Here is a 14,443-nt window from a genome sequence, read left to right as displayed (position 1 = left end):
TTGAAGATACATTCCAATTCCAATGTGTTGATTTGTTTTTCATGGTTCACCCAGGATCAATATATTTAGATTCCTGATGCGTACTCCTGAATACAAAAAGACTAACAAACTAGGATTTTGGTACTGATTATTTCCACAAATAATGTTTTTTCTTAAGATATTACAGGTTTGGAGTTGGCTGAACCATGTATTTATTTCACATTCAATTCAGGAATATTCTAGTGTCTAAAATGAATTCTTATTTATAAAGTACAAACCAAGACAAAAAATGTAGGAAGAAATGCATTTACTGTACCGTGACATTACATATGACATAATATCTAACAAAAAGAAAAAATGCTTTCGTTGCATGATGGTGTTGCTTCCCCCTAGGGGGGGTGGGGTGTGCTCTGTGATGAAATGCATTTATAGTAAGCATGTTACAACATTCGCAAGAGGCTTTTACAACCACTTAGGGCTCTCAGTCCTCTGTACAGATGAGTGGTGTAGCCGGCAGCATCACATTTATTTCTTAGCCGTTTACAGCTTAATGAAACCCAGAGGAATAATTGAACTAATATGTCTTGTGAGTCGTAATAGCTTCCAACAGGCTGTTCACTCGCCTGTCTCAAAAGAAGATGAGCAGAGCACCGCAAAGCATGATGAGTTTAAAAAAGGCCTTTTTCTTAAATAGCTGCCGACATTGTAATAGGCCTGGTAAGCTAAAGGAATATACATGTATATATTTTTATATTTTTTTATGTGCTGCAGTATATGATACAAATACGTTAATCTATATTGGTTTCATATTATGCATAACAATTTTCTTATCAAATCAATAGAAATATCATAGTAAAATCTACACATGCTGTAGGCTCCATGTACAGTTATTATATCAAAAGAAAGATAATCAATATGTAATACAACATGGTACTACTTTATCCTATCATAAACAGAATATAAAGTATCTCTGTCTGTGATGTTGGAAGATTGATCCCAAGTCCTACATAAACCTACTTAACGAATTCTTAATGTAACCATATACACTACCGTTCAAAAGTTTGTGGTCACTTAGAAATGTCCTTGTTTTTGAAAGAAAAGCAAATGTTTTGCCCATTAAAATAACATCAAATTGATCAGAAATACAGTGTGGACATTAATGTTGTAAATGACTATTGTAGCTGGAAACGGCTGATTTTTTAATGGAATATCTACATAGGTGTACAGAGGCCCATTATCAGCAACCATCACTCCTGTGTTCCAATGGAACATTGTGTTAGCTAATCCAAGTTTATCATTCTAAAAGGCTAATTGATCATTAGAAAACCCTTTTGCAATTATGTTAGCACAGCTGAAAACTGGTGTCTTGAATAAAGAATCAATAAAACTGGCCTTTAGACTACTCGAGTATCTGGAGCATCAGCAATTGTGGGTTCCATTACAGGCTCAAAATGGCCAGAATCAAATAACTTTCTTCTGAAACTCGTCAGTCTATTCTTGTTCAGAGAAATTAAGGCTATTCCATGCGAGAAATTGCCAAGAAACTGAAGATCTCGTACAACGCTGTGTACTACTCTCTTCACAGAACAGCGTTTGAGAAACAGACGCCTCACAAGTCCTCAACTGGCAGCTTCATTAAATAGTACCCGCAAAACACCAGTCTCAATGTCAACAGTGAAGAGGCGACTCCGGGATGCTGGCCTTCTAGGCAGAGTTGCAAAGAAAACGCCATATCTCAGATTGGCCAATAAAAAGAAAAGATGGGCAAAAGAACAGACACTGGACAGAGGAACTCTTGCCTAGAATGATCAATTAGCCTTTTAAATGATAAACTTGGATTAGCTAACAGAACGTGACATTGCTGATAACGGGCCTCTATACGCCTATGTAGATAATTCATAAAAAATCAGCTGTTTCCAGCTACAATAGTCATTTATAACATTAACAATGTCTACACTGTATTTTTGATCAATGTAATGTTCTTTTAATGGCCCCAAAAAATGTGCTTTTATTTTAAAACAAGGACATTTCTCAGTGACCCCAAACTTTTGAACGGTAGTGTATGCCAATTTGTAAGTCGCTCTGGATAAGAGCGTCTGCTAAATGACTTAAATGTAAATGTTAAATGTATGTACTGAATGTATGTACAGTAGTACACTCACCATAAATATGTGGATGCCGGAGATTACAAATGTATCTATTCCAACAAGATTTACTTGGGTGAATTTAATCTCAGATAATTGCCATTAACCCATAGAGGGCTATGTGGTGTGTACTGACAACTTTTTCCTGTATTCAGACATGAATGTGTTTTCTTCAGTAGTTATATGGGATCCATATTCCACCACCACATAGCAACAGCCCAAATCTTTAGAGCGTAACAAAAGTAGCTCAAATCTCAGATATCAAAATGTAACGAAATAAAGAAAATACCCAAGACACTTGAAATGGAAGATGAATCCGAGTTGATGGGTTATACTGATTATGGAGGTTTAACCTAAGCACTGAGATCTAGAAAATAACAATCTGATCTCATATGATCTACTGAGCAGGGCCCGGTTTCCTGATAGCAACGGAATTTAGGCGTTTTAACAATGTATCTTTCCCGAAGATGTAACATGCGTTTCCCAAAACACCACACAGAGAGAACGCTCGCTAAGAGCGTCGTTTGATCATGTGTCGATACTGATAGGTTTGAAAGAAGGGGAACTTTCCTCAACATTATAATTATTTCACAATACTGATGACAGATCAACTCCTAGAGTGATATTACCATGGCTGCAGGAAGTTGTTTTGGAGTGGGGGTGCTGAAATGTTTTGTCAACGGGGGAGTTGGGGGCCCCCGCTCTGCTGATGAGTATTATTCTCCTCTCATACAGGGGTAATAAAGGCCTAGTGCACCAATTTGGTTTATTCAAAGGCCTAGTGCACTAATTTGGTTTATTGTGATTTATCAGGGGTGATGCAGCACCCTTACTTCCTGCGGCTATGGATATTACCACCTACGGATGCAAATATTGAGGCGCCTTAGTCTAATGCTTACCCACTAAATCAAAGATTTGGCACATCACTGAGCACGTTAGGCTACACATCATGAAATATATTGAGACAAATTACAAACAGTAGCCTACAAGTAGCAAAATAGAACTCGATTGAACATGGTATGTATTTCAATAGGACTGAAATAGGCCTATATCCTACTGTTTATATTTTAATGCAGTCATCTCGGTTTTCATTTGAAGCATATTTTTATACGTTGCTTGTTTGTGTCAATTACAAAGACATTGTCAACTTTGCATTTGTAGTCAACATTGTTCTGAAGTTATCAGCAGTCACAGAGAGACGGATAAACCATGTGATGTTTAGCGGAGATCTTCTGTATATAAAGGAGGGCAGAAAAGCCTCTAAGGACGCACTGCTGTTCTACGAGTGGTCTGAAGCATGCGTTAGATTACGAGCGCTTTCAAGTGCAATGTTAATAACGAGGCTCCTACGAAGGTTCTAACGATGAACTTAGCCTTAAGATGCTTTTGGGAAACCGGGCCCAGGGAATTCTACAATGTCTTAACTGACTCCAATGCCAGGGTTCTGGAGGCTACCTTGACTTCCTTGTCTTGACTTCCTCTTGAGCTGATTGGACATTCAGACGCTAACCCTCTTGTTTGATTGGCTAACCATTGTTAGTGAAGACTTAAGAGGCTTTGGGTTAATAAAAAATGACTATGTCAGAAGTCTGTGACTTCTCTTCCCAGTAATCAAACCCCAAACAAGAAGCTTGAATAGTGTAAAAGAGTTAGTGTTATGTTTCACCACGTTATCCCTGGAACCACAACTGATGAATGGATCCTCATCCTTTCAGTTCCGTGGTGGGATAATATTGAGAGAAGTTGGGAGAGGCAAAGAAAGATGAAAAGGTGGATAACAAGTGAGCGGGAGAAGAAGGAGTGGAAGCAAGAGGATGTGAGAGAGAAGACAGGGTGAAAATGGATTGGTGGATGGGAGATTGGGGGACGTATGGGCCAGAGTGGTCGTGTTTACTACAAAACTACAACTCCCACAAAGCACTGTCCATCACTGATCTCCAGTCCATCAATCCATTTTCATTCTGTCTTCTCTCTCACATCCTCTTGCTTCAGATGTCATGGGTCATGCCCGTAGGCCAATGCTTGGCAGAGTCTCTGTACAGGTCAGTGGGCAGTCTGATGCCCGCTGAATAGGGAGTGACAGTTGGGCTAGGATGGGTTATTTTGAAGCTACTCAGATTTATGGCAGTACAGGTCTTTAAGTGCTTTCAGTTCCTCTATGAGGGTTTTGTTCTGGTTCTCCAGCACGGCCACGCGGTTCTCAAGACACTTGACATACTCCTTCTTCTTCCTGCGACACTCGCGGGCCGCCTCTCTGTGACACAACAAGGACCAAGACACAGTTAGGGAAACCTCTGGCTATTGGCTCAGCTGCATGGGATGGTACACATCATCTTTTCTAGAGCAGCTTCTAGTTTTGTGCCAACATCTATCAAAACTCTTGAAGTTTTTCTTCATTTGTAAATATGTGTATACAGTGGGGCAAAAAAGTATTTAGTCAGCCACCAATTGTGCAAGTTCTTCCACTTAAAAAGATGAGAGAGGCCTGTAATTTTCATCATCATCATCATCACTTCAACTATGACAGACAAAATTAGAAAATAAATTCCAGAAAATCACATTGTAGGATTTTTTACGAATTTATTTGCAAATTATGGTGGAAAATAAGTATTTAGTCAATAACAAAAGTTTCTCAATACTTTGTTATATACCCTTTGTTGGCAATGACACAGGTCAAACGTTTTCTGTAAGTCTTCACAAGGTTTTCACACACTGTTGCTGGTATTTTGGCCCATTCCTCCATGCAGATCTCCTCTAGAGCAGTGATGTTTTGGGGCTGTCGCTGGGCAACACGGACTTTCAACTCCCTCCAAAGATTTTCTATGGGGTTGAGATCTGGAGACTGGCTAGGCCACTCCAGGACCTTGAAATGCTTCTTACGAAGCCACTCCTTCGTTGCCCGGGCGGTGTGTTTGGGATCATTGTCATGCTGAAAGACCCAGCCACGTTTCATCTTCAATGCCCTTGCTGATGGAAGGAGGGTTTCACTCAAAATCTCACGATACATGGCCCCATTCATTCTTTCCTTTACACGGATCAGTCGTCCTGGTCCTTTTGCAGAAAAACAGACCCAAAGCATGATGTTTCCACCCCCATGCTTCACAGTAGGTATGGTGTTCTTTGGATGCAACTCAGCATTCTTTGTCCTCCAAACACGACGAGTTGAGTTTTTACCAAAAAGTTATATTTTGGTTTCATCTGACCATATGGCATTCTCCCAATCCTCTTCTGGATAATCCAAATGCTCTCTAGCAAACTTCAGACGGGCCTGGACATGTACTGGCTTAAGCAGGGGGACACGTCTGGCACTGCAGGATTTGAGTCCCTGGCGGCGTAGTGTGTTACTGATGGTAGGCTTTGTTACTTTGGTCCCAGCTCTCTGCAGGTCATTCACTAGGTCCCCCGTGTGCTTCTGGGATTTTTGCTCACCGTTCTTGTGATCATTTTGACCCCACGGGGTGAGATCTTGTGTGGCGCCCCAGATCGAGGGATATTATCAGTGGTCTTGTATGTCTTTCATTTCCTAATAATTGCTCCCACAGTTGATTTCTTCAAACCAAGCTGCTTACCTATTGCAGATTCAGTCTTCCCAGCCTGGTGCAGGTCTACAAATTTGTTTTTAGGATAAAGTAATCCTTCTACCCCCCCCCCCTTAAAAGATTTAGATGCACTATTGTAAAGTGGTTGTTCCACTGGATATCATAAGGTGAATGCACCAATTTGTAAGTCGCTCTGGATAAGAGCGTCTGCTAAATGACTTAAATGTAAATGTAAAATGTTTCTGGTGTCCTTTGACAGCTCTTTGGTCTTGGCCATAGTGGAGTTTGGAGTGTGACTGTTTGAGGTTGTGGACAGGTGTCTTTTATACTGATAACAAGTTCAAACAGGTGCCATTAATACAGGTAACGAGTGGAGGACAGAGGAGCCTCTTAAAGAAGAAGTTACAGGTCTGTGAGAGACAGAAATCTTGCTTGTTTGTAGGTGACCAAATACTTATTTTCCACCATAATTTGCAAATAAATTCATAAAAAATCCTACAATGTGATTTTCCAGATTTTTTCTCTCTCATTTTGTCTGTCATAGTTGACGTGTACCTATGATGAAAATTACAGGCCTCTCTCATCTTTTTAAGTGGGAGAACTTTCACAATTGGTGGCTGACTAAATACTTTTCCCCCCCACTGTATATAGCCTGTGACTGCATAGAATGCTTCCAATCCTTTATGCTGTACATGTTTTGTGTTGTATGTTATGTGTCTTGTATTTAGCAATCCGTCACCACACATGAAGTTATTGGAATTGAATGAATTGATGGTCTTGGTTACACTTTACTTAATGCAAGCAGGTATAATGCTTTATTACTTGTAGCATGTATAAGCCCTAAAATGGCTTATTATTAGGTTTACAGGTCTTGGCTAAATGGAGTTCACAGTAGACCATAACCAAAGGGAACCTCACTCTGTCCTTACCTGTTCTTCATGAGTCTGACCTCTCTCTTGCGGGTAACTTCTACCTCTGGGCCCCCTTGGCCAGACAGGGCAGGGGAGGAGGCCATGACCACCCCAGGGGCGATGGTGCTAGTGGGGGCCGTGCGGATCTGGTAGGCCTGCACATCTCCTGACGCAGCTGGGGAACAATGGAAACGATCCAAACGATCTCAAACACTCCGATTGACTGTGCGTTTTTATCCATATCAAGAGGTAAGGCACTACCACTCACCTTGCACTACCACCTGGTTGCTGGGCACCAGGATCTGCTGGCCGTCCGAGGTCTGAGCGTACTGCAGGATGGTGGTGCCCTGCTGGGCGGCCGCAGCGTTGGTCATAGTCAGGGTCTGCAGTCCCTGGATCCCGTCTGTTCCGTTATTGGCCAGCTGGATTGCACCGCCCTGGGTGATGGCGACTGGGAGAGGAGAGGGAAGGGGAGGGAAGGAGAGAGAGAGAGAGAGACAAAGAGAAAACAAAGAGAGACAAAGAGACAGAGAATGAGGGCAGACAAAGAGAGAACGAGAGAAGGAAAATAATAAGGTTGTAACATTAGCAACTAAACATCTTGCTTAAAATACCCTCTTAAATTACCTCTGTCAGTGACTGAAAAAATAACTTTTGCTGCTCCGATGACACTGACATTGTTGAGTAAAAGAACAAAGGGTCAAACGTGACGTACTGTACTGGCCACTGCTGGTCTGGTAGATGGGGCATGATGTGGGCATGGTAACCGTGGTGATGGCGGGCGCTGTGTCCTCCTCCGACTTCTCTTCCTCGATCCTGGGAACCCCTGGGGTGTCACCTGATGACAGGTCATTCAGGATCTTCCTGTTAGGGTTAGAGGTCAGGATGTCAGATAAACACCAAGAAACACCTACAGTAATCACAGTACTGGATTATCACACACACACACCAAAGTGTACCTATATGAGGGGCGTCGTGAGAGGATCTCTCTGCGTTTCTGAGAGTCAGTCACACTGTCCACTGACTCCTGAGAGTCTTCACTCTCTGCTAGGGTGGAGATCTGGAAAAGTCCAATCAGGTGTGTTAGTGCTGGGCAGGAACAAATACTTACATACACTGTATTTCTTCAACACCAGGGTCGGTGATCATAATTGGTTTATTATGACCAGGTCTGGTTGGGGTCACAGTGAATTCTTCTAGTGCTAAGTTGTTGCATCTAAGCTAAGGTTTTGGCTAAAGTTTTTATCTTAACGACAAAGCTCTACAAATAAAGGTTAGATGAAAAGGTCTACTCACCTGAACAGTCTGGACCTGTGGTGACTGTATGACCGAGGGCTGAGCGGCCTGGATGACCCCGTGAACCTGGACCGTCTGACCGTTGGGCAGCTGCACCAGGGTGACCGTAGGACCGCTGGATGTGGCGTGACCTGCTGCCATGGAAACCTGCAAAGCATAAACATAATCCTGCTGTCCAGGGGACACACACCTATAACTAGAACCCCCGAGTTCTCCTGGTCTGGAAAAACTTGGGGTTTTCTGGGCCCTACTACTTATGTTTATAAAACACCTGTTTGCTACATTCTTTTGTCTCTGTATGTATACATATTTACTGCATTGGTGTGCATATGAGAATGAAGCGGTAGCGTGAATGATGTCAGTATGTACAGTATATTCTGTGACATCCTACTGTCTCCTGCTTGCATCTTGCATCAGCCTGTTCTGCTGTAACTGAACTTGTGTGGGGGGGACTATTTCCATGTCTTCCTATTTCTAGTACAACAGGGTTATGCTGACTACCGTCTCTCAGTGAGTCATACTGTATACATCTGCTGGGTGTGTGAAGTGGCAGACCATTCCCCATCAGTCAGTGAGTATGCACAACCCTGTGAGGGACTGGGTCCAGTCATAGATGAGTCAGTGGGTTAGTGAGTGGTAGATGTAATGTGCGAGTGTGTGGTAGGGAGGCAGAGTAGGCTTACCTGTGAGTGGTAGTAGTAATGTTATACTGTACTAGTGTGTGGTAGGTAGATGGGCAGGCTACTTACCTGTGCCAGGGTGGCTATCTGTGCCTGGGAGATCTGTTGGCTGTCTGTCTCTGACACTGCCGTGTCTCCTCCCTGATGAACCTCTGCTCCCGACTCCATGGTCATCGACTTAGCTGTAGGGGAAAAGGGAGAGAAGGACATTAGAGTTAGAGAGGGCTTAGTTTGGACTTTCTGATTCATTTTAAGGATGTCTTGTTATGATCATTAAGGAGAAAATCTCAGTAATGCTGATGATTATTTCAGCTGGTTTGACCTGGTTTTTGTTGAGAAATATGGTAGTATTGTGCTTAGTAGTATTTTCTACTTGTACTTATTTTGAAGGATTCAACACAACAGATAGTTAGTTACCTGGCACCAACTGGTATTTGGGGCGGCAGGTAGCCTACTGGTTAGAGCGTTAGGCCAGTAACCGAAAGGTTGCTAGATCGAATCCCCGAGCTGACAAGGTAAAAATCTGTTGTTCTGGCCCTGAACAAGGCAGTTAACCCACCGTTCCTAAGCCGTCATTGTAAATAAGACTTTGTTCTTAACTGACTTGCCTAGTTAAATAAAGGTAAAAATGTGCTATTATCATGCTAATTACTGTGTAATAGCAGATTGTGAGCAATGCATTGAATTAATCTACCTTCACAGCTCATTGAAAGGAAATCAGTGTCTGTCTCTAGAATCAACCCACTCCGTGTCTGTTAGACAAGTGTTTATTTCTGCAAACTGACCACAGCCATCCTTCCAGCTCTTATGAACTGAGTATTTAACAACGGAAACAAATGTGGATTATGTGACTGTTTGTAACTGACCCAGTTTTATATGTCACTTAAAAGTGACTGGCAACATGATAGCTTGTACCTTCTCAGAAGTCAAGCGGGGCGAAGCCGCTTCTCACGGATGTAACTGGTCCAATGTAAGTTGATAAGTTCTCAGGGCTATTCCTAAGCTTTAAAGGCTCTAAAGGTACATAAGAGAGTTGGGGCAATGTGATGTCATTTTTGGTCTGGAAATCTTTTTGGTCTGGAAATCTTTTAGGAATGTCCTAAGACAACCTTGGAAAACAGATGGCATTACTATAAAGAACAAATGATTCCGTTCTGGCTGAGGAATACCTTGGAGACTGGCGTAGAGGAGTAAGGAAGTGACCCATTCCTAGGTTATAAACACACACACACACACATTTACAAGCATTTCCCTACACCTGCAATAACATCTGCTAAATATGTGTTTGCGACCAATAAAATGTGATTTGACACAAACACACACCCTTATTCCCTGGAGAGGTCATTCATCTCATTGTCTAGGAATGCGTCACTTTCCTCCTTGCAGGTAGAGGGCCTAGCAGCTAGCGTGTGTTTGGTTTGGGCAGCTGACATTTCCCTCTGGTCCTCTGGGACACCTTGTTCAGCAGAAGGCCTGTACATCCACCTAATGGCTGCCAAACATAGCATGGCTGCACCTGAAATGGCATCCTATACCCTATATCAGGAGTTCCCAATAACATTCAGCCGTGGGCTGATTTTTCCTTGAGCGGATGGTCGGAGGGCCGGAACATAGTTAGAAATAATTTGTACAGTGCAAACAGACCGCAAGAATGCCAAACAGTATTTGACAAAAACAGAATCATTTTAAACCTTAATTACAGTGGAATACAATCACATATGCCTCTCTATTTATGCGTGGGAATACTTGGGAACAGATTTACTCAATTAAAATAATTTTGAGCTAATTCCCTGGTGATTTTTCAGTCTTTTATGTCCAACAAAAAAATCTTTAAAAATGATGAATTTTTTCTCAGAAAACTTGGGGGGCCAAATAAAATAATTTGGCCCGTGAGTCACCTTTTGACCAGAGGCCCATAGAGCGCTGGCCAAAAGTAGTGCACTATTTACGGGATAGTGTGCTGGCCTCTGGTCAAAAGTAATGCACTATAAAGGGGAAAGGGTACCATTTTGGACTCATGCCATTTTCTTCCTTCTCTAGACCTTTAAGCTTGAATATTCTCCGATAGCTGTTGCTAAACTCCACAGAGTCCGACCGACTCAGACTTGGCAAACATGCACTGCCAGAAACCCATTACCAACATGTCATGCATTGGCTTTATCTGCTAGAGGCCTTTCCCAGATTCCCAAAACACTTCCTACTCCTCTGTCTTGTCAATATGCCATGTCTCTAGACTAGCCCGAGAAATGTTTCCCCTAACAGGGATAGCTAGGACAGAGCACACACACGGGACAGGGCTCTCAGGCAGTCTGTGGCCATAGGCACATATGTGTTATGGCCTGGCCTGGCCTGTCTGGTCTGCCAGCGCCACCCCAACGGCGCTAGCTCTGTCTGTCAGAGAATACAATGTTGGAAATCCCCCTACTACCAGTGACCATTGGCTGGCTGCTAAACATGGTAGTCTGGTTGTGATGGGGAGGAAGGGCCAGCAGCCACAAGCCCTCCCTCAGTGGAAAAGCAGGGTCATGAAAGAGGTGCCTGTTGCAGACAAAGGGAGAGAAAAAGCTTCATTCTCCCTTGCTAGTCAACTCTTTTTTTCTTGACCTTTTTATTTTATTTTACCTTTTCAGAACCATAGAGAAAGAGCACGGCAGAAGAACATTTGTGGAATAAAGCTATCAACCATGAGTGTAGCCTGTAGATTTTGACAATGTAATAAAATAATATAAAATGTGTTTACTAAATAGCAATGCAACAAGCAGTAATAGTGTGTAGAATGATCAATCATTATTAAAGTCCCATTCAAAAGAAGGCAGAAATGAAAGCATCGTGAGCTCACACACTGCATCACAGTCGGTCACAGTGCATAACATCTCTGTGAAATCTTACAGAGTTCACCCTCTTCAAAAGTCATTGGGTGTGTTTGAGCGGTAAGGCTTAAGTAACCGACTGTAGACAAAAGTCGAGGAGTGAGGTTGGAGGAGACAGCTGAAAGTCGGACACTAATGTGGTTTTCAACAGCAAGGCGCAGTGCAACATGGCAGTATAAAAAAAGATTTCTCTAACCACCATATTACACATTTTCAAACTGTAAATATACGTGTTTACATTCAATTGTACATGTCGACTTAATATCTGCTCAGTGACAAGACAGAGAGCCACATGGAGAGTAGCGACGCCCCCTTTGTGTCATACCATTCATAAATACTTTACCATTGGTTTTACATTTAGTTCACGACTATTTTTGTGAACTTTTGAGAACGATATATAAAATGATATCATGCTGTATAATAAGTGAATATCCAAAATAGGCTTACCAAAAACTCATAGTGGCCTTATGCGTTTGAGAATGTTTTGACTAGACTACACTTACATAACTTTGTTTAGGCAAAACAACGACTAGAAGCAAATAGACTAGCATTACGTGATGGGTCATATTATTGTAGCGACCCAGGTATATGGATACATAATCCAAATTAGGGCACGTGTCTAAACTGTCGATTCTTATTATAGACTAGCACAGCAAAGCAACAACCCTTCTCCCAAAGAGTTGGTTTGACAAGTGGACTAGGCCTACCCCTATAAATAAAATCGAAATTTCTCATAATTTCTTATTCTGGTTTATGAAAGCCAATACATCATTTTGCACTTTAAGAATTTAAGTTCAATAATACCCAACACATTTTTCGTACGAACAATTATTTAGCTGTTGAGTTTGGCTTATAAAACCACTACATTTTTTTAGGCTACATAAAATCTAAGAGAGCTACCTTTGCATTTCTACTCTACAGGCGATGGCTAGGCTGCTGCGCAAGAAGACCCACAGCGCGCAAGTAGCCTTCAATAGGCACAGAAAGCAGAAAGTCTAATATTTGATCACAGTGCGCATTTGCTTGTAATGTCGCATCACAGACTATGCTGTCCAAACAAGCAATGTTCTCGATCCTGACTGGCGAGCTAGCATACTCCTCATTCCCTGCCTTTCTACTAGCCGCAGCAGCCTCCCCTCCCTCCATGCCTGCATGACTGCCTGAAACAAGCCCGCCGCCATGATCTCTTTGTTCATCCGATATGAACCGGACCAGAATACAGTTTATGTGGGACGCGCCTTGTCTCTCTTCCCCTGGACACTAGTCCTCTCTTACCGAAACAGACTCCCTCGGTCACTCCCGGGCCCTCGGAGCTCCACTTTTATTCAGGCCGACACGTAAGAGACCGCGTCAGGCTACACCTCCGTCGCGTCACCGAGAACAACAACACCGAGAACGAGAGGGACGAAAATCAAATCGTCAGCGGCACCATCGAGAACGACCGAATGATGGGCGGAACAAGCCGAACAACTGACGGAGTAGACCGAAGTCATCTCGAAAATGGGCGGAAAGGAACGAACGTTTAGGCGAGACATAAATGGTCATAATTCTGTTACAAAGTAGCAGGGTATTTTTATACATTTAGCAAGGTTACTTTGTTTTATTTATTTATTTATTTTATTTAACCTTTATTTAACCAGGTAGGCAAGTTGAGAACAAGTTCTCATTTACAATTGCGACCTGGCCAAGATAAAGCAAAGCAGTTCGACAACATACAAAAACAAAGAGTTACACATGGAGTAAAACAACATACAATCAATGATACAGTAGAAAAAAAAAATAAGACTATATACAATGTGAGCAAATGATGTGAGATAAGGGAGGTAAAGGCAAAAAAGACAATTTTTGTAGCGACTAGTTGGTACGTGCCAACCAAGTGAAGAGCAATGTTACAATGTGGCAACCTGTGCTGTGTGTGTCCCAAGGTAATTATAGTAAATTAAAACTAATTTAAAACATTTTAAAACAGAAATATCACATTTACATAAGTATTCAGACCCTTTAGTACTTTGTTGAAGCATCTTTGCCAGCAATTAGAGCATTGAGTCTTCTTGTGTATTAAGCTACAAGGTTGGCACACCTGTATTTGGGGAGTTTCTCCAATTCTTCTATGCAGATCCTCTCAAGCACTGTCAGGCTGGATGGGGAGGGTTTCTGCATAGCTATTTTCAGGTCTCTCCAGAGATGTTAGATCGGGTTCATGTCCAGGTTCTGGCTGGGCCACTCAAGGACATTGCGTTGTCTTGGCTGTGTGCTTAGGGTTGTTGTTCTGTTGGAAGGTGAACATTCACCCCAGTCTGAGGTCCTGAGTGCTCTGGAGCAGGTTTTCATCAAGGATCTCTCTATCCTTGGCTCTGTTCATCTTTCCCTCGATCCTGACTAGTCTCCCAGTCCCTGCTGCTGAAAAACATTTTTATTTTATTTATTTCACCTTTATTTAACCAGGTAGGCAAGTTGAGAACAAGTTCTCATTTACAACTGCGACCTGGCCAAGATAAAGCAAAGCAGTTCGACAACATACAACAACACAGAGTTACACATGGAGTAAACAACATACAGTCAATAATACAGTAGAAAAAAAAATAAGACTATATACAATGTGAGCAAATGATGTGAGATAAGGGAGGTAAAGGCAAAAAAATGCCATGGTGGCAAAGTAAATAAAGTATAGCAAGAAAAACACTGGAATGGTAGATTTGTAGTTTGAAGAAAGTTCAAAGTTCAAATATAAATAATATGGTGCAAAGGAGCAAAATAAATAAAATAAATAAATACAGTAGGGGAAGGGGTAGTAGTTTGGGCTAAATTATAGATGGGCTATGTACAGGTGCAGTGATCTGTGAGCTGCTCTGACAGCTGGTGCTTAAAGCTAGTGAGGGAGATAAGTGTTTCCAGTTTCAGAGATTTTTGTAGTTCGTTCCAGTCGTTGGCAGCAGAGAACTGGAAGGAGAGACGACCAAAGGAGGAGTTGGCTTTAGGGGTGACCAGAGAGATATACCTGCTGGAGCGCGTGCTACAGGTGGG

The 14,443-nt window shown here is 42.2% G+C and overlaps 1 protein-coding gene across 2 annotated transcripts; it reads right to left on the bottom strand.

Moving 5' to 3' along the window:
- Window positions 1–1,940: 1,940 nt before the first annotated feature.
- On the bottom strand, window positions 1,941–12,836 carry creb1b (cAMP responsive element binding protein 1b). Of its 2 annotated transcripts, none has more exons than XM_029711391.1 (8): window positions 12,695–12,836; window positions 8,619–8,731; window positions 7,870–8,040; window positions 7,533–7,633; window positions 7,289–7,437; window positions 6,842–7,024; window positions 6,592–6,748; window positions 1,941–4,377 (listed from the first exon to the last, which is right to left on the bottom strand). In XM_029711391.1, the coding sequence occupies exons 2-8, from the start codon at window positions 8,721–8,723 to the stop codon at window positions 4,233–4,235; spliced, it is 1,011 nt and encodes a 336-aa protein (XP_029567251.1). In that variant the 5' UTR covers window positions 8,724–8,731; window positions 12,695–12,836; the 3' UTR covers window positions 1,941–4,232. The 2 variants fall into 2 exon arrangements, with proteins under 2 accessions (XP_029567251.1, XP_029567252.1); XM_029711392.1 differs by having other exon boundaries at window positions 7,870–8,016.
- Window positions 12,837–14,443: the final 1,607 nt, after the last annotated feature.

This window comes from Salmo trutta, chromosome 24 (assembly GCF_901001165.1).
Source record: "Salmo trutta chromosome 24, fSalTru1.1, whole genome shotgun sequence".
Lineage (NCBI taxonomy): Eukaryota > Metazoa > Chordata > Actinopteri > Salmoniformes > Salmonidae > Salmo > Salmo trutta.
Note: the sequence above shows the minus strand (reverse complement) of the source record. Positions and strands in the feature narration are given on the sequence as shown.